This window comes from Spermophilus citellus, assembly GCF_964194105.1.
Source record: "Spermophilus citellus genome assembly, chromosome: 10".
Taxonomy (NCBI): Eukaryota; Metazoa; Chordata; class Mammalia; order Rodentia; family Sciuridae; genus Spermophilus; species Spermophilus citellus.
The window spans coordinates 77,840,602-77,868,516 of NC_138197.1; the positions used below are offsets into that span (position 1 = coordinate 77,840,602).

General features: G+C 46.4%; 1 protein-coding gene across 2 annotated transcripts; it reads right to left on the reverse strand.

Moving 5' to 3' along the window:
* Positions 1–49: 49 nt before the first annotated feature.
* On the reverse strand, positions 50–14,392 carry STAT6 (signal transducer and activator of transcription 6). 2 transcript variants are annotated; one of them, XM_081310439.1, is made up of 22 exons: positions 14,110–14,388; positions 10,608–10,742; positions 9,835–9,973; positions 9,458–9,541; positions 8,898–9,036; positions 8,724–8,776; positions 8,387–8,535; positions 7,779–7,910; positions 7,458–7,646; positions 6,966–7,053; positions 6,696–6,818; positions 5,956–6,048; positions 5,450–5,656; positions 4,008–4,102; positions 3,776–3,912; positions 3,305–3,451; positions 3,028–3,091; positions 2,804–2,914; positions 2,539–2,631; positions 1,604–1,669; positions 1,379–1,507; positions 52–1,287 (listed from the first exon to the last, which is right to left on the reverse strand). In XM_081310439.1, exons 2-22 carry the CDS (start codon positions 10,721–10,723, stop codon positions 1,098–1,100), a joined length of 2,544 nt encoding a protein of 847 aa, XP_081166565.1. In that variant the 5' UTR covers positions 10,724–10,742; positions 14,110–14,388; the 3' UTR covers positions 52–1,097. The 2 variants fall into 2 exon arrangements, with proteins under 2 accessions (XP_081166566.1, XP_081166565.1); XM_081310440.1 differs by lacking the exon at positions 1,604–1,669 and having other exon boundaries at positions 50–1,287; positions 14,110–14,392.
* Positions 14,393–27,915: the final 13,523 nt, after the last annotated feature.

Below are 27,915 nucleotides of genomic sequence, written 5' to 3' on the forward strand. Positions count from 1 at the left end.
TACAGTAGATTATTTATTTTGTTATTTTGGAATAAAATTTATTTTATGGCTTAGGATCCATGACCCCCTGAGAGGGGAAAAAGGTGGCATGGGGTGGGGCAGTGGAGGGAAGTGGGCAGTAGATGGGGAAAATAGAAGACAAGCAGTGGGCATGGCCCCCAACACCCTGGAGAGCCACTCAGCAAGGCCTGGGCTCCCCTCAGCAAGGTCTGGGTCCTTGTCATCCTCTGGCTCCAGGCAACATTGAGGGTGTGGAGACACTGAAGCTATAGCCTATATGTAGATGTCACAGCCACACAGATCCACCCAGGCACTGTCACCTTAAAATGATGTTGGGTTAGCATACCAGAGGCCAGCATACTCCCTGGTGTCTTGATCAGTGTCTTATACTTCCAAATTTGTGTTGTCACACAAGCAAAAGCAGATAGACACAAGTTATATGTGATCATGTAATGAATATATATGTCATGTCATAGTACGTTAACATGTCCCGGGTACACATAATTTCACACAGCCATACAGAGGTTTGGCTCCTGTACTGTATAATCTCATTTGTGTACCAAAAACCTAACAGGCAAGAATTCAGGGGAATTTATTTTTCAGTCTAGCAAAATCCGTATAAGTAGTCACGTGTCCAGGTCCCTCCTCTCTTCCCACCAAGGGTCTCCTGGATTACTACTACAGGATCCCAAAGTTGAGACCCAGACCCATGCCCTCAGTCTCTGGCCTCTAGTGCAAATGTGTGCACATCTGTTTCTGCACATGCCCCTGGCCCTGGCTTAGAGTAAGAGAAGCCCTCTATGCCCTAATCTGTGATTCCTCCCAGCCCCATTCTCCCCAGAGAGCTGTGTGTATTCTACAGGTGCAGGCGTGTTGGGGCTTGTCTCTCTCAGTGCTGGAAGAGGGGGGACAGCGATGTGCAGTGGGAAGGAAGGAGTCAAGTGGCTCCCTCCACCATGCATTCTCCAGGCAGTCTTTTCCTCCTAATGGAGGAGTGGCTGGAGATGGAAGGCACCTGCATGAGCAGGTATCTAAGGCAGGTCCATGGAGACAATAGAAGAACTGTCTCTGGGCTCTTCCTCCTCCTCAGGTTGGAATCACCAGCTGGGGTTAGCCCTCAAGTCCAGGTGGGACATTGAGATCCCAGACTGCCCATAAGGAGTGGACTGCAGGAGGGGCTGGGCTCCCAAGGACCCTCCCCCTGCCTCTCCTTGACCTTCCAGGAGAAGCTTGGTGAGGTCCTGTTCAGTGGGGGGCAGCAGGGGAGGGAACATGTCCTCACCAACCCTGCAAGAAAAAAGAAAGGGGGAAGCAGTGGAATAGGCATAGCACCCGCTCCCCTGCTCCTACCCAGCTTCTGCCCCAGGCTGCCACTCACCAGGTGCTTTGGGGGAACCCTGCCACTGTCTGGTTTAGACAGTTGTCTTCTGCCATGGTCACATCTGGGCAGAGTAGGGGTTCAGGACTAGACACAGCATGCTCTTGAGGCTGGCACTGCAGTAGGCCTCTGCAGGGAACCAGAAAAGGAAATAAGAAGAAAGGAATGGAGTGAACTCGGGGGAAAAAGGGGAAGCATGGGGTCAGGAGGGGCTTTGTCACTCACTGGGGGTGAGGCTGGTTAAAGGACAGACTCATCTGGCTCAGGCTGGGGGGCATGTGCAGGTGTGGCCTAAAAGCAGAAAAGAAACAAAGAAAGGAAGGCTAGACAAAAGCAGGGTATTGCAAAGTCAAGACCACTAAGTGAGCTCTAGCACCACCTTCTCAATTAGCTGCTCACTGAGTGTTTGACCATGAGCAGGCCATTTTTATACTCTGAGCAGTTTCCTCACCTATAAAATGTGATAGGGTGAGAGATAGGGGTGGCTTAGCCCATTTCTAATGTTTCTTTGGACTCTGAATTGGGGTGGTTTTAAATCCCCGCATTCCCCATCCTTCACCTCAGCTCAGAGCAGGGCAGATGTTGTATCTTAATGAAGAGCTAATGTACACCTGAGTGATACTTGGGGAAGAAAAATGTCTAGGGCATTTCAAGATTGAAGTAAAGTAAAAATGAATGAGTAAAAATCAACACAGCAGCTGGGGGTATAAGTTAGTGATGAAGTGTGTTCTTAGCATGCATGAGGCCCTGGGTTATCCCTAGCACCTCAATCATTCCATCAATCAATAATAGCCAAGAAGTGACAGTAGATTTCAGGTGCATAAGAGGAAATATTAAAATGGTCCTTGCCATAAGATGGGCATAAAGCTCAGCTCTACATGTATTATGAACTCATTCAACCTTCACGACAATCCCATGAGGCATTATTCTTATTATTATGTCCCACTTTATAGCCAGAAGGTTAGGTCTAATTTCCAGTCAGTAAGTGGCAGAGCAGGCAATTGGGATCTTACCCACCAGCACCATCAGTAAACAGAGGAGAAGAAAGGGTGTTAGCATTTGCTGCCCATTTCCACAAACAGCCTTTTCTAGTAGAGGCAAATGCCCACACCTTGCAGTAGGATGTTGTCCCCACTCCATCCCCCCAAATCCTAACTTACTCTTGGAAAGCCGGCAGCACATTGACCGACTCTTCTGTAGGGAGGTTCTGATACGAGGGGATGGAGTGAGAGTGTGGGGGGTACACCTGGGGCCTGGGGAAAGAAAACAGATCCCTGAAGTCAGCCCTCCCTACCTTAGGAGGGGGAATTCCCTTCATGGGAGAGAAAATTCTCTGTTTCAGCCCCCATACCAACTCTCCCAGCCACCCAAGCTGAAGGTCCATCTGCACAGACCACATCCCTCCTCATTTATCCAGTTCCTTACGCCATATCTGGGCCAAGCTGCATGCTCATGGAAGAATCAGGGGGCATTCCAAGATCATAAGGTGGCACCATGGTAGTCACCTGGGGCTCTGGAGTGAGAATAGGCTGGTCCCTGGAGGAGAGAGGAAGGCACAGGTGACTGATGAAGGCATGAGGCTGCCACTCCTTCCTGCAGGTCAATACCAGCCCCTAGCTGCCACCCACCATCCATGGCCCCACACTAACCTTTCTACAGTCATCTTGATGATAGCTGGGACATAACCCCTGCCATCCTTCCCCATCTGTTCAGCTGTTGTGGGAAGGAAAGGAGAGTCATAAATGCTCCAGGGGTAGGGAGAAAGGGCGGTAGAAAAGCAGGGAAGACTGATGGGCAGGTAGAAGTGGGGCTAAAAAGGGGAAGGGAAGTTAGGGATGATATATAGCAGACAGGGAGAAGGGTGCGGCTGGGATCAGGGAAGTGGTGGGCAACTAGAGGGCATCAATGCTGCCAGCTGCAGCTTACGCTTATAGTGGCTCCGGAAAGCCTCGTCCTTGGGTTTCTTGGGGTAGAGGTTTCTGAGCTGAGCAAGGTCCCGGATTCGGTCTCCCAGTGAACGAATGGACAAGTCTTTGGCAGAGAACGGTTGGATGTTCTCTATCTGTGGGGAACCTATGACAGGAATGAGACCTTGGGTTTCCTCTGTCCAGTCTCCCCCTTCCCTACCCCTGGCACAGGACCCATTCTCATTCCACCAAGGCAAGGGAGAGTGAACTTAGACCTCAGGGAGGGAAATCCACTAGTCTCCATTGCCATGAGCTCACAGCAAGAGGTAGAAATTAAGACCACAGAGGAGGAAGAGAAGTTGGACCCAAGGAAGAAGTTCCTGAAGATCAGGTTGGCATCAAGGAACGCCAAAACATTTCCTTCCCAGTAGAAACCCCAGAGGGCATAGGTACAGAGGCAGAGGACTAGCTAGGGTTGGGGTGACCTCACCATCCTGGCCCCGGATGACATGGGCAATGGTGATGCCCCCAATCTCTGAGTCACTGAAGCGTAGGAGGAAGGTTCCATCAGGCTCATTGAGAAGAAGGCTAGTGACATATTGTTTGCTGATGAAGCCAATGATCAGCCTGGACAGAATGAAGGAAAAGATAGGGTGTGGGTACTGGATGTGGAGAGAGAGCCAGAGGTATAGTTGCTCAGACCACCTGGGGCAGATACACACCGGTCTGACCAGTAGCTTCGGAGACAGCGTTTGGTGAGGTCCAGAACACCATCGAACCACTGCCAAAAGGTAAAGCCACGGCCCAGCAGGATCTCCTGGGATGGGGAGAGGGAGCTGGGGTGAGCAGGGGTGGGGGCAGAGCTGGAGCCTGGTTAGGGAGGCCCATCAATGACATTCTCAACATGATTACATTGTGTTAGGCACCATTCCAAGCCTTTCCATATATTATTTGCTCTTTACAAGAATATAGAGGAAGGTACTATAACAATCCTATCTTACAGACAATGAAATGGAAGTCCAGAAGGATCAAGTGATTTGTCCACACCCACATAGCAGTTGAGAGGGAGAGCTGTGATTCAAGCCTAAGCAGTGTGGTACTGGTGCCCCTTATAACTCCCATACTAATCTCCATCCCTACTGAGGGCTGGCAGAGATGGACTTCAGAGGAAAGTGAGTGACTTGCTGGCTATAATTTCCATGCTCCTTTTACTAGCATGTCATGTGGGCTTCTTTTTCCTCCTTTTAAAAAATATTTATTTACTTATTACAGTATTGCAATTGAGCCCAGGGCCTTGTGCATGCTAGGCAAGTGCTCAGTCATTGAGCTATGTTCCAGCTCTTTTATTTTATTTCAAGACAAGGTCTTGCTAAGTTGCCCAGACTGGCTTCAAACTTTCAATCCTCCTGCCTCAACCTCCCAAGTAGCTGGGATTACAGGAGCGCACCACTGCACCTGGCTCCTCTTTTTGTTTTGTTTTAAAGGGAGCAGTACACGGCTGTGTTTACCCAGCTAGGTGTCAACCAAGACACCAGATCTGCTTCTTCTCAGGTTCTTTTAACTGACCTAGTCCTGAACTACCTCATTTTGGAGGCAGTAAAATATAGTAACTAGAGCTCCATCCTAGCCATGCAGCTTACTGCTGTGAGACTCTAGACAAACTAGTTAACTTCTCTAACCATAGCTTCCTTATCTGTAAAATAGAAATAAAAATAGAACCTACCTTAAAGAATGTTGAGAGAATTAAGTGAGATAACATACATAAAGTGTAAAACATTGTGCTTGGCACAGTGGACACATAGCAGAGTTATTAGCATACATGTTCCTATGGAGTTTCATCCAGCTTTTGCAATAGGAACTATTTTCCCAGTGGGTCAAAGTCATTTTTTAATCAGAGCCCTGTTTATATACAATTTGGGTGAGTGGTGCACGTCACTGGTAAAGAGAAAGGACAGAGTGCCCCAGACCAAAACCTGAGGGATGCCTGAGAACGCAACCCCAGGGGTGACCACCAGGGTGAGTGATTTTCCTGCCTGGACCACTACAAAGGACTTCCTGATGGCCATGATCTAGCAGTCTGTCCCTCAGCAGAGGGTAGGGAGGCCTTGAATGCCCTGAGGATGTAGAGCTTGAGGATGGGAGAGTCAAAGAGCAGGAAAATAACCTTGTTAAACTGTGACCAGGACACAGAACGGTGCTGGAAAGCCTCCATGCTAAGGCTATTGTCATTGAAGATCTTCTGGGCAAGGAAGAGGAAGTGCTCTGGGAGTAGCCCCCGGTTGGTCCCCACTTCAGCCATGAACTTGAGGTTCAGAGTTTCACACATCTTCTCCCAGGGTACCCTCTCAGCCACCACAAAGGGCACACGGTCCTGAAGGAGAGAAGCAAGGATGATATCATCATTAGTATTCCTCAGGAGACCTTTGTTCTTCCCACCTCCCCAACCTGCACCTCTTGGTATTGTCCCCCGAACTGGCTCACAAACATGGTACTTTCCCAATAGTAGTTTCTGGTGCTATAGAGTAACAGTTGTTACTGTTAGAAGCAAAAAAGTAGGCTCATAAGAAGAAAAATTAAAGTAAAATGCATTTGAACATGCTTGCTACCCACCAGCCCACACACCCTGTGTTAGAACCCTTCCTACCCCTGCCCCTGCCCTCCACTCCTCACCATCTCAGAGAAGGCATTGTCCCACAGGATGGTGGCTTTGGCATTGTTGTCTTGATTGCCATGGACAATGACCACCAGGGGCAGAGATAGGACCTGAAGGGATTAGAAGAGACATGTCTAGTTAGTGGTGTCCTCAGGACACAGTTAGAGAGCTTGTGGCAGTTAGTTCTCACTATAGAGAAGTGGTTGTATGTCAGTACTATGGGAGCCAAACTTCTCAGGCTCAGATACCCACCTGACACTTATAGCTGCATGACCCCGGCAAACTACAAAATCTCTCTGTGTCCCAATGTCCTTATCTGTAAAATGAGGCTAATAATAGTAATAACCTTATAACGTGAAAACCAAATGTGTATGTGTGAGAGGGGCACTAAAACAGTGCCCTGGTGTATAAAGTACTTGGTAAGAATTAACTGCTACAGGGCTGGGGATAGAACTCAGTTGGTAGAGTGCTTGCCTCACATGCACAAGATCCTGAGACCCTGGGTTCACTTCCTCGGCACCACACACACACACACACACACACACACACACACACACAGTTAACTGCTACACTGTATGTTCCCTGGATGAGTATGCTGCAGTCTTGCTTTCCCTTACTCACCTTCGCCCCAGTATGCATGAATCTGAGACCCATGAGGTATGAGGCAGTCAGGCGGGGTGAGGATCCAGGTCTTGGTGTGTGGCACAGAGAGGGAACTGAGATCCCAGTCTGGATTGGGGCTGGGGCCACATCTCACCTGGAGCTGGATGGGGAGTTTGTTGGGGCCAAGCACAAAGCTGGTAGAGAAGAGCACAGCACATTTCTCCTCCGTGACAGATTCAGTGCCCTTTCGCTCACACCGCTTGATTTTCTTCAGTAGCTGTGGAGTCATGGGAAGAGTGGATGAGAGAGAGGAGAGTGAGAATGTGAGAACAGAGATCAGTACTCTGGGGCTCCCAACATGCTCCCCAAGGAGAGTCCCATATGAGGTATGAGGACCCCGACCCCATGCTCTGGAGCTCCTCACCAGGTTTTTGAACAGCGCAGAGCAGCAGTTCCCAGGAATGCTGTTCTCCAGGGGGACTGTGTTGTTGATGATCTCCCCAGTGCTCTCTCTGCCAGGGGGGTCAGAACATGAGTAAGCTTATTCCAGCTGGGCTAGGGGTGGTGACGAGTCCATGGGTAGTGATGGGGACTATCACTGTCATTGGCCACAGATCTCCATGTCCCTGCTTGGGTCTTTTTTAGTGGGGGAGGAGACTGGTGATCCAACCCAGGGGCTCACATATGCTAAGTTTGGTTCCTAAGGAAGGAGTCCCCATTTTGGCCAAATCCTGATGCCTCCACCCCATAGATTGAATGGGTCTCTCCCCTTCTTCTGCCTTAACCATTCAGAGCCTCCACACCCCAAAGGCCTCCATCTTCATCTCCCTGTTCTATGTGGTATCAGCCTCCTGGCTCCTTTTGCCTCCATCACCACAACAGGCCCTCTCCAGCCCCAGATCCAATCCTCACTTACGCTCCAGTTCCAGGCCCCTGGGGCATGCTCAGCTCTCTCGCCTGCTTCTCAGTCACCATGTCAGCTCTGACCAGTGGAGGCTTGGCTGGGGCCCCAAGGAACCGCAAACCCAGCAGAAATCGAACCCCAGCCTGGAACTTGGTCTGGGTCTTCAGAACTTGGGGGGGCTGCTTCTCCACCAGGAAAGAGCTGGGAAGAGTGAGGAGGACAAAAGGGGAGTTAGGAAGAGGGTCCTTCCTGGTACCTTCCTCACAACTCTAACCACCACTTCCTTCTCCATGGTATCTGCATTAGACCAGAATGGTATCTTATAGGGCATACCTGGTGACAAGTGTTCGCAGGACTTCATCCAGCCGGTTAATCAGTGATGCCCGGGTCTTTGGCTCAAGCTCCCCACCAGCAGCCCCTATCTCCTGCTGTAACTGGGAGTAAATGTCCACCAGGCTCTCACACCTGGGGCCAGGATAGTGGTCAGGGGGGCACAGGATTCAGGATGTCTGCTCTGGCCCAGACTCCCTTCCCCTAAACCCAGGGAGAAAGCAGGATGTTGTATGTGCAGGGGTAGGGTGGGCAGTGGGAGTGGCCACAAGGCACCTGGGCTGAAGGGGGTTCTTAGGCCTGCCTTGGCTTTAGGAGGGATGTTCATTCTTAGTGCCTAGATGCCCTGTGGAAACTGGCTGCCTCTTTCCCAGGGTTCCAGTATCTAGCATGTAGTATACTGTAAGGCAAAGTACCTGCTATTTGTGACCCCTCAACTGAGCATACTTGTGCAGGATGCAACTTGACCAACTGTGTGCAGCCCTCTGGAACTGGATTCTCTGAGTCTTGTCCACATCAAGGCCCTCTCCTCCGGCCCTCCCCTACTTGAGCATTCTCCCCAGGGACAGAAGCACCACCCTACCATGCTCCTCTTACAGCCTTGCTCTAACCTCTCCTGTAGTGCTGCCAGGCTCTCCTCAAAGGGTGCACCATTCCCTGCCAGCTGCTGCTGCCGTTTCCAAATCTGGATCCTCTTCAACACCAGGGTCTGGGTAGCCTCCAGCTCCCCAACAGTCTCCTGCAGTAGCGTGGCTACAGCCTAAGGGCAGGGAGGGGCCTGAGCCAGGGCCACACACGGCCTCCTCACCCAGATCCTAGGAACAGAGCTCTCTTTCTCACCTCCCTGCCATTCCCTCCCCCCACTTTAGTCTGTGTTTCTCTGAGGTCTAACTTCCACCCTTCCAGGGCACTTTGAGTTTAATCTCCACCTCTCTATCAGTTACTCACCTCACTTGGCCCAGTCCCATTGGCAGCAGTTTCAATCAAGCTACGCAGGGGCACTGAAGGAGGGGGCAAAAATCAGGGATGAAGAAAGAACAGAGGTTCATCAAGGCTGGTGTCCAAGAGAGGATCACTCCCAAACTTCCCAGAACCCCTGAGGGCTCCAGTGCTGGCCCCCACCTTGGCCAGCCTCAGTCCCCTGCTGCAGGGCTTCTCGGAGAAGGCGAGCCTCCCCTACTCTGTGCTGCAGCCTCCGCAGAGCTGTATTAAACTTAAGTTCTTCCTGTTTCCAGTGGAAGGGCATTGGCAGGTGGCGGAACTGTGCAAGAGGAACAGATGACAAGAGGTGAGACACTCTGCCCATTCCTCCCCTGCCCAGCCTCCACTCTGCTTTGCAGAAAAAGAGATAGACCACTTCCTTTTCTGATTCCCTTCTCCCAGTTGGATGTTCCTCTGACCTCCTGGATCTCCTGGAATAAAATCTTTCACCTGGCAGAATCAGCTCCTTACCCCTTGCTCTGTCCTCTCTAGGCCTCACTACTAACCACCGCTCATTTGAAGCTTCCCTAAACTTGGCTTGGGGTTTACTATGACCTAGGAATTCCCTTTGGTCATCCTGAATACTAAGACTACTAAGAATCCTAGAATACTAAGCCTTTCCTGAGTTTCAAATTCTTTCTATTGGCTCATGCTAAAGCACCAGGGAAATGAATTAGGGTAGTAACGGAGTATCACAATACCTGGTCCATAACAGCTTTTTTCTCCCCTTGAAGTATTTGTCGGAAAGTGGACACCAGCTTCAGGGGATCCCTCTGATATATGCTCTATGGAAGTCATGATGGTGGGCAGTTAGCTTGGCTCTGACCCATATCCCCTTCCCCCTCCCATCCCCAGGCCCCCATTCATACATACACTGCAAGGTAGCACAAGCATAGACTCCAGAAGTTTTGTGTATTTGCATGCTTTTAAAATCGAATTTGCATGCTAGCTAACAGCTAACCACAGGAACACCATTTTGCTTCCAACAACCTCCACCAATCAAGCATCTCTTCTAATGCTCAATGCTCAGCTCTGTCTTGGCCCCACCCCAACTGTGTTCCTTGCCCTCCTGTCCCACCTCCAGGGTGCTGATATGTTGTAAGATGGCGCTCCCCTCTCCCTGCTCTCCTGCAGAGGCTTGCAGATGCTGGACAGTTGCTGAAAGTAGGGCGCTGGCCATGTTGCAGCAGAATCCATCAGAGCCGACCAGGAACTCCCTGCAGGAAGATCAGGATGAGTCTATCTTAAGCCAGGGCTTCCTCAGTCCCTGACCCTCCATCACACAATCAACTGTTCAGTGGTTCCTTTCCCTCTCCTTATACTCCATCTAGGTCATCAGCAGTGGTCACTCTTGCTCCCTAATATTCTAGCTATCATGAGAAGTGCCTTTGTCTCAGCCCTGACCTCCATCCTTCTTCTTCTTTTTTTTTTTCTTTCAGCACTAGGGAACCCAGGGTCACACAACATGCTGTACTACTGAGCTACATCTCCAGTCCTTTTATTTAATTAATTTTTAATTCATTTTTGAGACAGAGTCTTGGTAAGTTGCTGAAACTGGCCTCAAACTTGCAATCCTCCTGCCTTCCTGCCTCAGCCTATTGAGTAGCTGGGATTACACAACTGTGCCACTGTGCTTGACTTGACCTCCCTCCTCTTTGACTCTGCCTCCTAGGAGGTGATTTGTCCACATGTCAACATGCATAATCTGATCTTAAAAAGGTACAGAGTCCCCACTAGGTCTAGGCCACCACACAAGGAATAATGGGTCCCATGTTTTTAATTCTATGGATAGGGGACAGAATCTAAAGAGAGGGTAGATGGGTAAAGGAGGACATGGGCAGCACCACTCACCAGGGTTGGTTCTCTAGCCAGTCAGCCAAGAGATGCCGCAGATGTTGGGGAAAATCAACATAGAGCCGCTGCAGTTTTTCTGGGGGCATCTTGGAGACCAGACCCCACAGAGACATGATCTGGGTTTAGAGGGTGCTTGGAAGAGAAAAACAAAACCACTCTGGGAGATGGCCAAGAAATGTGGGGTAGCTACTGACCTCTTACAGACTACCTTCTGAGACAGTGTGCCTACAGCCACTGATGGGCACTTTGAGTTTAATCTTCAAACCCTGGGCACCCATTGTCAATGCCTGAGATGGGGCAGCACCTTCAATGGTAGCCACAGGTGATAGAGGTGAGAAGAGCTGAGCTGCAGCAAGAGGGGATAACAAGGGAACTCAGGGAAGTAGGGCAAGAGCTCCCTACAGAAGCCAGAGGATTTAGGTTGCAGCTCTAGACCTGGCTCTGGTTCTGTGGGTAAGGATCATCTGGTCTAGGGGCCTTGATCTTCTCATCCACAAAATCTGAGAGCTGAATGAGTGGAGCATATTCCTTTTTTTTTTTTTTTTGGTACTGGGGATTGAACCCAAGTGCACTTAACCACTAAGCCACATCCCCCCAGCCCTTTTAAAAAATATTTTATTTAGAGACAGGGTCTTGCTAAGTTGCTTAGGGCCTTGCTAAATTGCTGAAGCTGACCTTGAACTCGTGATCCGCCTGCCTCAGCCTCCTGAGCTGCTAGGATTGCAGGTATGTGCCACCACATCACTGCTTCCAAATTTTTAAGTAGTGGATGATTTTAGTTTTTAATCTGTGGAGTCCCAATATGGTAGTCCCCTCTAACTGTGAGGAATACAGTCCAAGATATTGTAGGGATACCTGAAACCTCAGATAGTACCTGAAACAGAAGATAGTATTGAACCCTATATCTACTATTTTTTTCTATACACATGTACCTATGATAAAATTTAGTTTATAAATCAGGCACAAGAAGAGATTAACAACAATAACTAATAATAAAATAGATCCCAACAAACTAAAAGTAAAAGTTATTTGAAACATGAATTGTTTTCTTCTGGTATTGTCCATTTAATATTTTCAGAGTGTGGTTTTCTGAGGATAACTGAACTGTGGAAAGTGAAACCATGGATAAGGGGGAACTACTGTCCCTTAAAGGTATAAAACTGGAGTTGTTTTGTTGAAGCCAAGGGTGGAGGGCCTGTAACTGTGTCTGCTTCCCCTCTTTTTAACCTCTTAATCCCAAAGGTATCCCTTGAAAAACCTGTCAAAATTCTAGGACTCCATGAGGTATTCTGAAAACCAGTGGGCTAGATGACAAAGAGAAGAGTAATAGAGTGTCAATAACTACTATTTATCATACATTTCTCTTCAAAAGGCATTACACTCAGTACAATATTGTGGGTAGTTTTTGTGATGCTGGAGATTGGGCTTAGAGTCTCATGCATCCTAGGCATGAGACCACTACCACTGAGTTTGTACCCCCAGCCCCCTCACAAAAAAAAATTTAAAGGTATATAATTATATACCTCTTTCATATATGAAGAAACCAAGGCTCAAGGAGGTTCTCTAACTTGCCCAAAGCCCCTGGCAAGTGAGTTGGAAATCAAGCTATGAATCTGAGTGGGGATTAACTACCACATTGTGCTGTGATGATCCCTTCCAGCTCCAAATACCATCATCCTAAGAGTGGGGAAGGTTTGAGGAGATGGAGAAAAAGGGAAAGTAGAAAGATGGAAGAAAGAGGGTGAGAAAGACTGGGGAAACACTGGGATTAGTTAGCCTGGAGTGAGGAGACTAAAAGAGGGAATGAGAAAATCAGAGGGCTAGAAAGCTGAAGGGAGAACAACAAAGAGTGAGAGAAAGGAAGAGACAGGGAAGAGAAGAGGCTAGAAAGCTGAAGGGAGAACAACAAAGAGTGAGAGAAAGGAAGAGACAGGGAAGAGAAGAGGCTTGCTCTCCATTTCAGGGGTGCGGGTGTTGCAGGGAGGGCTGGGTAGACTAGTGGTTTCCCAGGGGTCTCTCAGTTCATGTTTCTCACAATGTCACTTTCCCAGAGAGGAGGGGGAGGATAGAATGGAAATTCCCTGGGTTTCTCCAATCCAGCAACACCAAGTCCTTCTGTTACTTTGAGCCTCTCACCTCTCCCAGCCCTCCCAAATAGATGAAAACCAGAGGACCCTTCTCTGGACATTCCCACCCCAAGACCCTTTGCTTCTCTTGCCCCCAGTTCCTATTCTCCTGAGCTCTTTTCTTTGAAAAGCAGAAGTCTCCCTCCTGCTCAGGGTCTTCCAACAGGCTTTTTTCTAATCAACTCTCCTCTGGGGGAGGCACATTCTGAACTGTGTTCAGTCTGTTTCAAATTCAAGAGAGAACTCCATTCCTTTCTTCTCTCTTCCTCCACTCTGTCTAAGGTGCTGATTCCTCGATTTCAGACCTTTGACCCCCTATCACTACCTTGTTGGAGACTGGGAAGATACCCAGGTCATAGGCAGTCCCCATTTCCTCTATATCCCCTTGTTGAGTGACCAGTCTCCTGGCCTGGCCAGGTTTCAAACTTCCAGCCCTCCTCACTCCCCAGACATGAGGAAGCCACATATCTCCCCACCACTACCCCATGACAAGGCTAGGTCGCTTGTTCTGGAGAGGACCGCGGTACCTTTAGTCCCTTCCAGGGCCACGGATGGGGAGGAGCAAGAGGCGAGGGGGCGGGGCCGGAGTTTCCTCCCAAACCCGGAGGGGAAGCCCAGCATCCAACATCCTCAACCGGGGGCTTGGTGGCCTAAACCCCGTCCCCTCAACCCCCTCCAAACGCGATTCCTCGGACCGTATGACTACAGGATCTAAAGTCAAACGAGCTGCTCTAAGTTACCTAGAGTGTGACTGTGGCGGCGGGGTGGGAGGAGGGGCGCGGGGAGGTGGAGCCTGATCAGCACGAGGAGGGTTAACTCCACGCCGCCCCGGGAAATCTCGGCGTCTACAGCAGCCAAGCGTGGAGCGGTTTTGAGGGGGAAATTCCTCCTCCTCTGGGGCACCATGAGGTCTACATCTGGGGCTCACTCACCAGCCCCCCCTCCCATCCGAGTCCAGCCACACCCTTGAACAGGAACCTTCGGCAGGGGGCAGAATAGAGATTTGACAAGGGCCCACCGCCCTCTGGCAGCAACCTCCTATGGAGGGGCAGCCACTTCCCCCACCCAGAGGACAGAGAGGCCCTCCTCCAGTCGCCCCCTGCCCCCGACTTTCCATGCCCCTGGGAGTGCAGAGGTTGGAATGTTTAGAAAGTGACCCATGGGAGAGGGAAATGCGGAGGTCCCTACCCACCCAGATTCCGAGAGTCGGAAACTGCCAAAACCTAGTACCACGGGGTACTAACACTAGATGAAACAGTTTCTAGGGGACCATCCGCCCCGCCCAGGGGAGGATCCCAAGAGGCCCCACTAATCCATCCCCACACTCAAAGTCAGAGCCCCCACCCCTCCTTTGCTCGCAGGCATCCCCTCACCTCGGCAGGCACCCCTCTGCCGTCTTCTCCCTCTCAGAGGGCACTGCCAGGCCCCATGGGTCTGTAGCTCTGTCCAGTGAGTTCAGGGCTGGCCCTCCTAGCACCCCCTCCACCACTACCTCCAAAAAGAAAACAACAACAACTCTAACGCTCTCTCTCTCTCTCCCCCCCTCTCTTTCTTTCTCTCTCCCCCCTCACTCGGCCTTCCTTTTCAGTGCAAGCAGTGGCTGCCCCAGCCTGCTGTTTCCGGCTTCTCTGTCTACCCAGGTCCCTCCCTGGAGCTCTGACGACACAGCAAAGAGAAAGTGGGCTGGAGGAGGAAGAGGAAGAAAGTGGGGTGAACATGTGTGCCTCCTCTGCTGGGTGGGGAAGCCCATAGTAGGGAGGTGGGGCAGGGCTGAGGCTCTCAGTATTGGAACCAGGCTGGAAGGGAGGTTGATCCCCTCTTACTCTATCCCCCTCAAAAACAATCAGCTTCTTCAGAAAAATCACATAATATCAAGCAGAAATATGCCACCCCAAACTGCCTGGCTTCCATACCTAAACTTTCTCAGGGCTAGAGTTTGGGGCCCGGAGGGATTGGGCTCCCTGGCATTCTCCAAAAAAGCAAATCCCTCTGGGCTCCCTCCAGTGGAGGACCCTGAAAACTAGCTGGGGAGCTTGAGGCCATCTGGAACACCAAGGTTCACCTCCCTTCTAGCTGGCAACGCCTTAGAGGTCGCGTGACCACTAGTGGGAGGAGGTGGCTTACGGGAGCCTTCAGCTCAGAATTCTGAAAGACTCCAAGAGTCCCTCATATTGAAGACCTTCTTTGCTACTCCTCACTGGATACCCCTTCTCAGATTCTAGTGGTAGCAGTACCGACTGCCTGCAGGCTCCCAGGAGACAAGTTTGAATAGGAATCTGCAGCCTTGGCAAAGTTCCTATCTATTTCTGGTACAAACACTGAGACACACCCGGAAACAAACACACACATGCACAACTTCCTCAGCCACAAGAACTCCACACACCCTCACACGTGCAGGCGGGCACACACAAGTTAGCACTGAGACACACACACACAACTTGCTCAGCTTCTGAGTCGTCATAACTAGTGGCTTGTTCAGCATTTTTTTTTTTTTTTTTTTTTTTTTGCTGGGGAAGGAGCTGGAGAAGAACAGGAGACCCAAGGAAGCCTTTAAGACCCTAAAACTTAGAGCCCTGGTATGTGGAACGCCTAGTGTCTAGGGCACAGCAGGAGATGGGAGGAATTTTCTGCTTCCCTCCTGGTCTACAGGGCTGGGCTGAGGGGCCAAAGCTAGGCCTATGCTGCCCCCTGGTGCCTGAGCTGATTCCTCCCCTTCACCTCTATGTGAACAGGCACATCTTTGCTTGCATGCCACCTGAATCCAACCAGTTAGCAGAGAGTAGGAGTCAGCTGCAGAGTAACTGCTTGGGTTCAGTGAATACTGTTGACTGCACAACCCTGGGCAATTTTCTGTTTATGATTCACTTTCACTACCTTTAAATGGAGCAAATAAGGGTCTTAATCCATAAGATTGTGTGAAGGAAATGCAATGATACATGTGAAGGCTTAGAACAATGCCCGACACATAGTGAACACCAGGCATTATTTTTATGGCTTGGAATAAACCAGGAAAAAAGAAGGGCCTACATTCTACATAAAGGTCTCTTGATTTGGAGGAAACATTACTGCCACAAAAAGCCTTAGTGGAAGTGTGAATGTTTGTGTTTCTTGTGTCTGCAAGGCAATAAAAAGGAGAGACAACAGGTCAAGAAGGCGAGCAGGAAATCCATCCAGAGAATTGTCTAGCAAGCAATGCTTGGATTGAGGTGTGTGCACATGTGTACTCACAACACATAGCCTTTACATGCCTACTTTGCCCGCAGACATCCACAGACAGTAGCTGAAGTTGAGATTTGCCATCTGAGGGTCTCAAGAGGTCCAGGTCCCTAAAGATGGGCAGGAAGAGGGGAAAGAATAAATGCAGTCTCTAATTTTGGCTCCTTTTAGAGAGTAGGAAGGTGATGAGCAAGTACTGATAGGAAAACAATATTTACTATTTTTCTTTTCTTTTGCATGAGTGGGGGACAGTGTGTCATGGAAGGAACCCAAAATTTAAAGGCAAATTTGACTTGGGTCTGATACCACCTCAGAGCTTTGTAACTGTGTGTCAACCTCTCAAATGGGGACAATAATTACAGCTACTTCAACAGGGCCTCAACTGCAGTGATGCATCCAGGGTACAGAATTTCAGGAAGCAGTCATCTTCAGTTTGTGTAATTGCAGGGTCAGTGAGACCTTCATTAATGACAAGTCAGCACTGAGACACACACACACAACTTGCTCAGCTTCTGACTCTGAGCGTGAGCACCTCCTTCCTCATCCTCAACCAGGCCCTGCCGTCCATCAGGTGACTATAAAGATTGCATGAAAGAAAGCATAGGAAAAAGAGAACTTTATGGTCTGTGAACTACAGTTTGCAACCCAATAGTGAGTCACAAAACCAATTTGGTGAGTGTATTAGTTTTCTAGGGGTGTACCACAAACTGGGTGGCTTTAACAGAAATCTGTCTCACTGTGCTGGAGGCACAAAAGTCCAACATCAAGATATTGTCAGGGTTGGTTCTCTCTGAGAGCTGTGAAGAAAGAATCCATTCTAGGCTTTCCTCCTTGGCTTGTAGATGGCCACCTTCGTGTTCACCTGGTATTCTCTTACATGCAAGTCTGCCTCCAATTTCCCTTTTTATTAGGATACTAGCCATATTGGATTAGGACCCACATAATGACCTCATTTTAACTTGATTACCTCTGTAAAGACCCTATCTCAATATCACCATATACCATCCACATATCAGAGAGAGAACTTTCGGGCTTTGGTTTTCTGGGATTGTTAAGCATCATTTTTAAAAGTGAAGTAAAATAGAATATAAATAGAATATAAAATATCAAAAGACACCACATAAAAAAAGAGTCAGTGTTGTTTAGTAAGGCTTTTGTTTCAGATTTTATGTTATTTTTTGCAGTACTAGGCATTGAGCCCAGGGGCACTCTACCAGTAAGCTACATCTCAAATCCTTTTTATTTTCAGACAGAGTCTCTCTAAGTTGCCCATGCTGACTTCCATCCTACTGCCTCAGCCTCCCTGAGTCACAGGGATTACAGGTCTGGGCCATCATACCCAGCTTATTTCAGATTTTATACGTACCTGAATTCTAGGTCATAATGTAAAACCTACTTTCTAGTGAAGGTTAAATTTTCTAAAAAAGCATCTTTTAATGCATTACTTTTTTGTTTTTATTTTTGTGGGGGTTTCTTTTGGGGGGAATCAACTGTTTTTATTTTTGTGACGCTGGGGATGGAACCCAGGGCTTCACCCATATTAGACAGATGCTTTACCTTGGAGCTACACCCCAGCTCTGCATTGCATTTTAATAGTTTTTATGAGCACATCTTTCTTCCTCAATGGGAACATAAGCTGGAGGAGGATGGGGACTCACTACACTGTACACACAGCTATGTGGCAGCTAGAAAAGACAACATGTATCCTTGCTAGTAAATACAGCAGGGCTGCCATTTACTGAGTGTGTCCTATGTTCCTGGAGCTGGGCTAAATTTTTTACACAAACTTTCTTTTATAAGGACTAAACTTATTGATGCATTGATTGCTAGAGCTCAGTACATTTCACAGACCAGACAATACAGGAGCGCTGGGTAGTGGCCTGGCATCTGTGGAGGATCAAGGGATTACAGGAAGAGGTCACAGAAGATGGGAAGTTGCTGAGGGCCCCTTATCAGCTCTATCTCCAAGGTCTACACCACTGTGCCCAAATTTACATCCACCTTGATATCAATTCACCACTGAGACTAGAGAAAACAGGGGCCTTTTAGTGGGAAACTCCCCCACTTTCCTGCCTGCCACCTAAAATAGACATATATATCAGCACCCGCAGGCTCAAAGGAGTGGATCCCTTTCTCTATCTGAGTTATATTCTACCACCAGGGCTCAAGGGCTCTGCCTTCTGCCTCTCCAAGCAATTATTCTATTATCTTTTTTCTTTTTTTTTTCCTTTTTCTTTTTGTACTGAGGATTGAACCTAGAGACACTTAACCACTGAGCCACATCCCCAGCCCTTTTCATTTTTTACTTTGAGATGGGGGTCTCACTAAGTTGCTGAGGCTAGTTTTGAACTTGTGATCCTACTGCCTCAGCCTCCTGAATCTCTGGGATTACAGGAATGGGCCACTGCATCAGGCTTCTATTCGTTATCTCTTGATCTGCCAAACCTCTGATCTCTTGCTCTTTAATTATTGTAGCTCTATCCTCTCAGTATATATACATTCAAAGCCATTCCACTTTTAAAAAATAAAATAAAACTGATATCATACAAACAAAACCAATCCTTCTAGTACTACATCCAGTGAATTCAACAAACATTTGTTGAGTGTCTGTCTTTAGGAACTTATAACTGAGAGGCAAAGTTAAGTAGTTAGCAGATAATGATACTACTGGATAATCAGGACTGCAATTCCAACAAGCACAAGGTGCCGTGGAAGTACATGTAGAGGCATTAAATTAGGCAGAGTATGGGGGAGACCAGGGAAGACTTCCTGGAAGAAGTAATGCCTGAACTGGATCATTTTATCTGTATTTTTTACTGGTGCATTATGATTATACATAATAGGGTGGGATTTGTTTTTATATATTTGTACATAAACATTATATGAACAATAACAAAATAATTTGGTCAATATCATTCCCCAGTATTTCCCTTTGCCTTTCCTCCTCCCTTTCTTCTACTCTACTGATTGCTCTTCTATTTTTGTGAGATCCACCTCCATCTTTTTCTTTTTCCTCTGTAGCTCCCACATATGAGAGAAAACATACAACTTTTGACTTTCTGAGTTTGGTTTATTTTGCTTAATGTTCTCAAGTTCTATTCATTTTCTTGAAAATTACATAATTTCTTTCTTTTTTTTTATACCAGGGATTGAACCCAGAGGCACATAATCACTGAGCCACATCCCCAGCCCTTTCATATATTTTATTTAGAGACAGGATCTTAACTAAGTTGCTTAGAGTCTCGATAAGTTGCCGAGGTTGTTTTTGAACTTGTGATCCTCCTGCCTCAGTCTCTGGAGCCCCTGGGATTATAAGCATACACCACTGCGCCCAGCCTCATTTTTTAAAAATTCTAATTAGGTATGTATGACATCAGAATGCATTTTGATTCATTGTACACAAATGCCTCTCAACTTTTCATTTCTCTGGTTGAACACAGTATCGCACCATAGTTCAGCCATACATGTACCTAGGGTAACATGTCCATTGCATTCTACATTCTTTCCTGCCCCATATCCCATCTCCTCTCCTCTCCCCCGCTTTGCCCAATCAAATTTCCTCCATTCTTCCCATGTCCCCTCCCCATTATGGATCAGCATCCACTTATCAGAGAAAACATTTGGGCTTTGGCTTTTTGAGATTGGCTTACTTTGATTAGCATGATATTCTCCAACTCCATCCATATACCTGGAAATGCCATAATTTTATTCTCTTTTAATGCTGGGTAATATTCCATCATGTATATATACCACAGTTTCTTTAGCCATTCATCTATTAAAGGGCATCTAGGTTGATTCCACAATTTAGCTATTGTGAATTGAGCTGCTATAAACACTGATGTGGCTGCATCATTCCATTCCATTCCTAGTCTTTTGAGGAACCTCCATGCTGATTTCCATAGTGGTTGTACTAATTTACAATCCCACCGACAGTATAAAAGTCTGAAGTGAATCTTGAAGAAAGAACAAAGAAAAAGTTAAACCAGGAAGAAAGCCAAGGACATGCAAAGGCATGGATACCTGTGGGAGCTTAGTGCCTTCTGAGAACAAGTAGTAGCTGGCAATGGGGAGTGTTGAGGATTTAGCAGTTGAGTAATAGGATGACATTTAGTACAGCTATCGCCCTACCTGCAGTGTGGAGGACACACTGAAAAGGAAAGTCTGAAACTGATTCAAAAGGAGGTCATTGGGTTGAAGAGCTGAGGGGAAGCCTACGGAAGAGACTGGTTAGAAAGAGAAGAAATGAGGGGCCAGTGGGAAAGGCAAGAATGAAATCAAGGAGCTGGAAGTTTCAACAGACATAAAGAGCAGGCTTCCTGGGGGCAAGAGATAGAAAAAGTGTGTGGCTAGGATGTTGTGGTTGGAGACCAGGCATGAGGTCTCAGTCCTGCTCTTCTGGAGGAGGGCGGGGGACAGAATGTGGGAGTGAGTAGCTATGGCATCGTGGAGGTGAGTCAGTGGAAGAGAGGAGGGCAAGAAACCTAGGTGCTGGCTGGACTACAGGTCACTGTGTAAGTATTAAAGCCATCTGGGTTTGCAAGACCTATCAAAGTTTTCAAGGAGAGGAGAATGATCCAGTCACCAGGACTTCAGTAGATGGCCATAAAAATAAGAATTAACGTTACATGGGGCTTTATGTGTTACTTCAATTTCTGCCTAAAAGTTGAAGCACTATACATTTTACAGTAGCACTAACCACATGTAAATATTTAATTTTAACTTAAAAATGTATGTCCTCATATGCACTAGCTACATCTCAAATGCTCAATAGCCACATAGGCTAGTGGCTACTATAATACACTGCCATGGGACATTTCAATCATCACAGAAAATTCTATTGGATAGTGCTGGTAGCCCTCATTTAGCAGACAAGGAAATGGTGGCATGGAAAGCCAGGCAACTTGCCCAAGGCCAAAGTAAGGCAGCTGGGATAAATCCAGTTAGTCTGGCGTCAGCCCTTAAGCAGTGTAGCTGGACCTTAAAGGAAGAGGATTTTATGACCACTGAGGCAAGCACCGATGGTGCTTAATCAGCAGTCAAGCCCTTCTCCCTTGAGGTAAAGTCCTGACTTTGTACAGATTTTCTCTCCCACCTATTCAGGAGAGGAATCTGATTGGTCTAGCCAATCAGTGTATTTCCATTCCCCTGGCCAGTGACTCAAACCCAGCCCATAGGATTTAGGGGAAATTTCAGTGCCAGGCCCACTTGTGAGGACTGGAACAGCTGCAACCACATTGAAGATATGAGGGGAGATCCTAGTAGTCACTGAAGACAGAGTGTCAGTGTGAAGACGTGGAAAACCCTTGATGAATCAGCCTTGGCCTGCTCTAGAAATCTTTATTGTTCAGTCTACTCTAATTGAACCTTCTATTACTTGCTAATAAATGCATTCCCCCCTGAGACCCTGTGAAGCTATAATGGCTATAAGCAATAGGCCCAGAGCAGACTGTCTGTGATTCCACTACCAAACCTCTTGTGTACTTGGGCAAAAGGTGAGATCTCTTCAAAGGAAGAGTGTCCACAGGGAAGAACCAGGTTTCAGACAAGCAAAGAGAAGCAGGGACAACATGAACTGAGGTTGGCTCAGGGTTTTGTGCAAGAAGCGGGGCGGGAAATAGTGCAATAGTGGTTAGGAAGAGGAAGCACTGGGCTTAATGGAGAAGGGTGGATGCCCATTACAGCCTGCCAAGGGTGACAGGATGTGAGCAATAGTGGAATCAGCTGATCTCAAGACACCACAAGAAGCTCTCAGGCTGTTAGAGGCTTACTATGGCCAACAGACCTTCAACTCCCAGAAGGACAAACATGAGTCCTAGTGGGTGGGCAAAGTCAAGCATCTCTGGATGGAGCCAGCTGTGGTCAGAATTGAGCCTCTGCAAGGAATTTCCAGCCCTCTAATTACTGTCTTGCCTTTCTCTCTTCCCCTGGGCCAGCCAAGCTTCTTGGGAATGTTTTTCACATCTACTGTCTTCTTTTCTTCACCTCCTCATTACATTGCCAGCTGGCTGCTTCCCCCACCAGTCCAATGAACTAGTTTTGGCCCATGTCATATGTCCTCCAAAGCGTTGTCCCTTTTTCCTTATCTCATAGATCTCAGCAATTTTCAACACCATTATTCTTGTGTGCACTCGAGCATCGCACCCTGAAGATGAAACCAGGGTCTTAAGCATGTTAGAAACTGAGCTACAGTCCCAGTCCCAGCCATTCAGGCTTTCTTTCTTTTTCCCCAGTACAAGGCATTCTACCACTGAGTTACACTCTCAGCTCCTTTTATATTTTGAGTCAGGGTCTCACTAACTTGCCTAAGGCCTCACTTTGTTGCTGAGGTTAGCTTTGAACTTGTGATCTTCCTGCTTTAGCCTCCTGAGTCTGGGATTACAGGCATGCACCACCATATCTAGCTGCCATGTTAGTCATTCTTGAGTAAGCCCTTCAGCTGGCTTTCAAAGCCCCTCTTTCTTAGTCTTCCTCCTATCTCTCTGCATGCTCTACTCTTTCTTTGTGATCTCATTCACACTTGAGGCTCTATGTCCTAAGCAAGGCAATGTGTGGTGGTAAACTATGACTTCTGGGGCCAGACCATCTGCCCTACAATGTGGTTGTTGTATGATATTCAAGCTCTTATTATTATTATTATTATTTTGAGAGAGAGAGAGAGAGAGAGAGAGAGAGAAAGAGAGAGAGAGAAGAGAGAGAGAATTTTAATATTTATTTTTTAGTTTTTCAGCAGACACAACATCTTTGTATGTGGTGCTGAGGATCGAACCCGGGCCACATGCATGCCAGGCGAGCACACTACTGCTTGAGCCACATCCCCAGCCCCGATATTCAAACTCTTATCAAGGAGTGATTGTGGGCTGGAGGTATTGCTCAGAGGTAGAAAGCTTGTCCCTGCATGCAAGGTACTGGGTTCAATCCCCAGCACGACCCAAAAAAGGAAAAAATAAAAGAAAGGAAAAGTGATATGAATCATTACTCTCACCCATCCCAACTGATGGAGGCAGGGAGCCACCATTCTGATTTTTTCTACAATTCATATAAACGGAGTAATACAGATGTACTTTTATGTCTGCCTTCTTGTACTCATCACTTTTCTTTTTTTTTTTTTTTAAGAGAATTTTTTTTTAATATTTATTTTTTAGTTCTCGGGGGACACAACATCTTTGTTGGTATGTGGTGCTGAGGATCGAACCCGGGCCGCACGCATGCGAGGCGAGCGCGCTACCGCTTGAGCCACATCCCCAGCCCTACTCATCACTTTTCTTGGGTGGGGATACTAGGGATTAAACCCAGGGGGTTTACCACTGAACTACATCCACAGACCTTTTATTTATTTGTTTATTTATTTATTTAATATTTTGAGACAGGGTCTCACTAAGCTGATGAGTATCTTGCTAAACTGCTGAAGTGGGTTTGAACTGTGATCCTTCTGCCTAGTCACTGGGATTACAGGTATAGGCCACTGTGCCCAGCCTATTTAATGCATTTTGAGATTTATCTGTGGGCTGGGGATATGGCTCAAGCAGTATCGCGCTCGCCTGGCATGTGTGCGGCCCGGGTTCGATCCTCAGCACCACATACAAACAAAGATGTTGTGTACGCCAAAAACTAAAAAATAAATATTAAAAAAATTCTCTGTCTCTCTCACTCTCTCTTTAAAAAAAAAAAGAAGAAGAAGAAAAGTGGGTATCCATAGATGCTAGAAATGCTAGAAAACTAAATTTTTAAAAAAAAGAGATTCAAAAAAAAAAAAAAGAGATTCATCTGTGTTGCTGTATGCATCCATAGTTTGTTAATTTTTATTGCTGAGCAGTATCCCATTGCAGAGATATACCACAGTTTATCTTTTTTACTTTTTAATGATGGACACCTAAGCAATAGCCAGGTTTTGGCTATTAGAAAACTGCCATGAATATTCTATGTTCAAGCCTGTGTTCGAACATGTTTTCATTTCTCTTGTATAAATTACTAGGAATGGCTACCGAGTCATAGGGTAGGTGCATGCTTAGTTAAATAAGAAAACACCACATCTTGTTTCAAATCTATATGCAGTTTACATTTTCACTAAGGATATATGAGAGCTCCAGTTGCTCTACATTCCCATTAACATTTTTGTTTGTTTGTTTTTTTGGTCCTGGAAATTGAACCTAGGGGCACTTTACCACTGAGCTACACCCTAGTCCTTTCTGTTTGTTTATTTTGAGACAGGGTCTCTTTACATTGCTTAGGGCCTCAATAAACTGCCGAGGCTGGCCTCAAACTTGTGATTCTCCTGTCTCAGTCTCCTAATCAGTGAAGAAGAGCTAAAGAAAGAAAAAATTTGCCCAGCCAATACCAAAAAAAGCAGGACTGCAAGGGTACAGGGCAGGGCAGGGGGAGATGTGCGGAAGAGTGGTAAACACTAAAGAATTGAAACAAGAAATTGATTAACTATCTGATTTTGTTTCTTATATTTAAAGATTTGAGGAAAATGATAGATACATAGAAAACTAATCAAATGAAAAAAAATAACAATTCCAAGACAAAAATGTACAAAACTACCATTATAAAATAAATGCATATAGAATTTTTATTTTAAAAAATCAGATACCTGTTAAGTGTCAGTCTATTTCTGGCTCTCTATTCTGTCCCATGAATCTGCTAATCCTTGTACCAATACCACACTATCTTGATTACTTTAGCTCACAAGACTTACAATCAAGTAGGCTAAGTCCTTCAGTATTAAGTTTTTTTTTTTTTTCCCCATACTGGATTGTTTTCAAACTTCTAGGTGATTATAATGTACATCCCAAGTTTGGTAACCTTGAGAAATTCTAATGTAAGCTGAAGTTTCTCAGTGGCTATCTTTAGGGCTACATGATAAAACAATTAGTATACTAGATCCTACTTCCTTAGTGTCTCAAAATGCCCTTCCTCAACAGCTTTACCACTGATGCACTAAAGACTTCATCATTGTCTCACCTGGCTCCACACTACTTCCTTTTTAAAAAATATTTTTAGTTGTAGTTGGACACACTACCTTTATTTTTTTTTTTATTTTATGTGGTGCTGAGGATCGAAACCAGTGCCTCACACATGCCAAGCAAGTCCTCCACCACTGAGCCACAATTTTAGTTCTCCATACTACTCCTATTAAAAAAAAAAAAAAGCACCCAAGTCCTTAATGTGGCTAAAGTCACCCTTTGCGATTAGACTTCTTGACAGTTCACCCATTACTCTCCACCCCATAATATTACCTAAACTTGAGCCATGCCATATTTGCCATTCCTCAAATATTTAAACTCCCTTATGCCTACATGTCCTTGCCTGTCCTGAGGCTTAAAACACCCTTTCTTCTTGTCATTGCTTGTCATCTCCTTCCTCTTTCAACATTTAACCTGGCATCATCTGCCCTTTTTGCCTTGACCTCCTTACCTGGAACATGTATGCTTCCCTGGTTCCCATGCCCCTCTGTGCATGCCTTCATCATGGGCTTTAAGGTATTGTGTTGCAATTTTCAGTTACCTTATTGAGCATTCCCACCAAACTGTAATCTTGGAATATATGAGGTACCTAACAAATGTTTAGTAAATGAATGAAATCTGGGCTCCAATCTGCTCAGAGATTTGGGACAAATTCCTTAATTTCATTGAACCTCAATTCCCTGGTCTACAAATTGGCAATAACATCCATGCTGCAAGATAGCTATGAGTCTTAAGTGAGTTAAACCATATGAAGTCCATTGCATGGACGCAGTATATAATAATTGCTCAATAAATATCTTTTCCCTCTCCCCACCTTCCATCAGATTCTTCAAATATCCTTCCTATTCACACCACTAGGTGGTGGTGGCCTCTGGCCTGATGTCAGTACAAGAGCTGCCAGCTTAAAGCTCCACACCAGAGACCCTGTTGAACTCAGAAAAGGAGGATGGTTTACAATTTGCATACCAACTTTTTTGCAGTCTATCACCATTGTAGGTATCCCGATCATGAATTTTAGAGAATTACTCCTTGATTTCTTATGATTTTGGCTATAATTCCAACTCAAACATTTGATGATGAAAGAAGCTTCTGATGAAGTGGATATAAAAAAAAGACAGGTGGAGAGGGATTGAATAATGTGGGCTTTAGGAGCAATCCTGTTCCCTTATCAGGCAGGAACTCTCAAGTTCTAACACTCCTGCAAACTCTCCACCAATCAAGAGCTGGATTTTTTTACAAAGGAGTAAAAAAAACATGATCTCTGCCCTCAAGAAGTTTATAGTCTAGTGGTGAATGTAGAACCCACAAAATCAATTGGCTAAACTCTGGATACTTAGGTCATCTTGTGTACAAGTTTTGAACAGGGAAGATGGGCAGAGAAAGAATAATAGAACTTTTCTGAGAAGAGCAGAGAAACTGGGGGAACAGAATAATTAAAGGCTCAGGTATTTTCTCATTTTACAGAGACACATTTAGCATTTCTCATACTAGAAATAACCTAAGTGCCTAACAATCCCAATAGATTGTGGAGCACCCAAGCAAGGAGATTCCAAGGAGCTAATATAAAGTGTCAGCTAGATGCATACATAGTATGGAAAGGGATCAAGACAACTAATTGAAAAAAATCAAATTGCAAGAACAATATATATGAGTTCACTTGTAGTTTTAAAGGATATTTATTTATATTTGTATATCATTTAAGAAAAAACCCTCCTGGGAGGAGCCTCAATGAACTGCTAGTTGAGGGTGGAGGTGAAGAATGGGATCCATGGAGAGTGAGCAGTTGCCTTTTCACCTTCTTCTTCCTTTCTATACACTGAGGTTTTTTTAGCCACTAAGTTTTATTATTTTTTTGCAATGCAAAGTTTAATAAAAATAAATACTCATTCACATTCAGGAGCTAGCAGGAGTTGGGAGGTTGCAAGTGAGGTAAATGTTAACACAGTGGCTAAGACCAGATTTTAGAAGGCCATGACTGGGAGAAAAGTTCACAGTTCAGTTCACTACCGACACCCGGTAGAGGTCTGTCAGCAAGGAAGAGACACACATGAGATGGAGTTTTAGGAAAATTCACTTGTGTAAGTAAGAAAGCTAGGGGGAGACCCCTCACAATACTTAGGCTACATATACATGGTTGCTCCAGATATCTTTTTCCTGACAAAGTTGCCTGAGGTCACCTTCAACAAGATCTCACTTTACCACACTATGAGTGGGAGTCCTGATAGAAACCCACATAGTAGGCATCCATTAAAAATATTTGGACAGTCTCTGCTTGGCCTGGCACTGTGTTAGGCCATAGAGGCTGGAAAGAAGGAAAAAGACCCCACTCCTGCTGGAGGAAACCCTCTGACAGTTAAAACAGAAAATCCGACATGTATTTCAAAGGGGAAAAACTGACAGGCTTTAAGCATAGATTGGTTCGACTGGATATAGGAAAGAAAGACTCTGTCAAGTTAGCCAAAGTCTGTTTCCAACCTGAAGACTAATGTCAAGTGACCATGGCCCTGAGCAAAGAGAGCCAGGACAAAGCTCTGGTTTGGGGGAAAGGTCAAGCTCACTGTCATTAACAGACAAGTCCTTTGCTGCTTCTCTTTGTGCCACTGTCTGACTGGAGTGAAAGCCCTTCCCTGACCAGAACTTAAGAGAGAGAAAGTTGGTGCAACTGTCCCTCAACTCTAATGTCACACCTCTATCAGCTGAGGTCGCTTGCCGGTCTCCCTGAACTCTGAAGGATATAGCTTCAAACGGCGCCCAGAAGGGGGCAGTGGCCAGAAGCACGTTCACCCGCCCTAAAGCACAGCCTTCTGGACTTAAGACTATTCGCGATCGGGCTGAGCCCGGGGACAAAGGTCCAGCACTCAGCAGACACCCCCTCCGAACCGAGGCCTGAAAGCGGAGGTCTAGAGTCCCTTCTCTTATTCCAAATCCCCGTTGCTCGGAATCTAAAACCTCGACTTGGTGGGAAGCCAGTCAGAAGGAATAAAACACACATACCAAAAA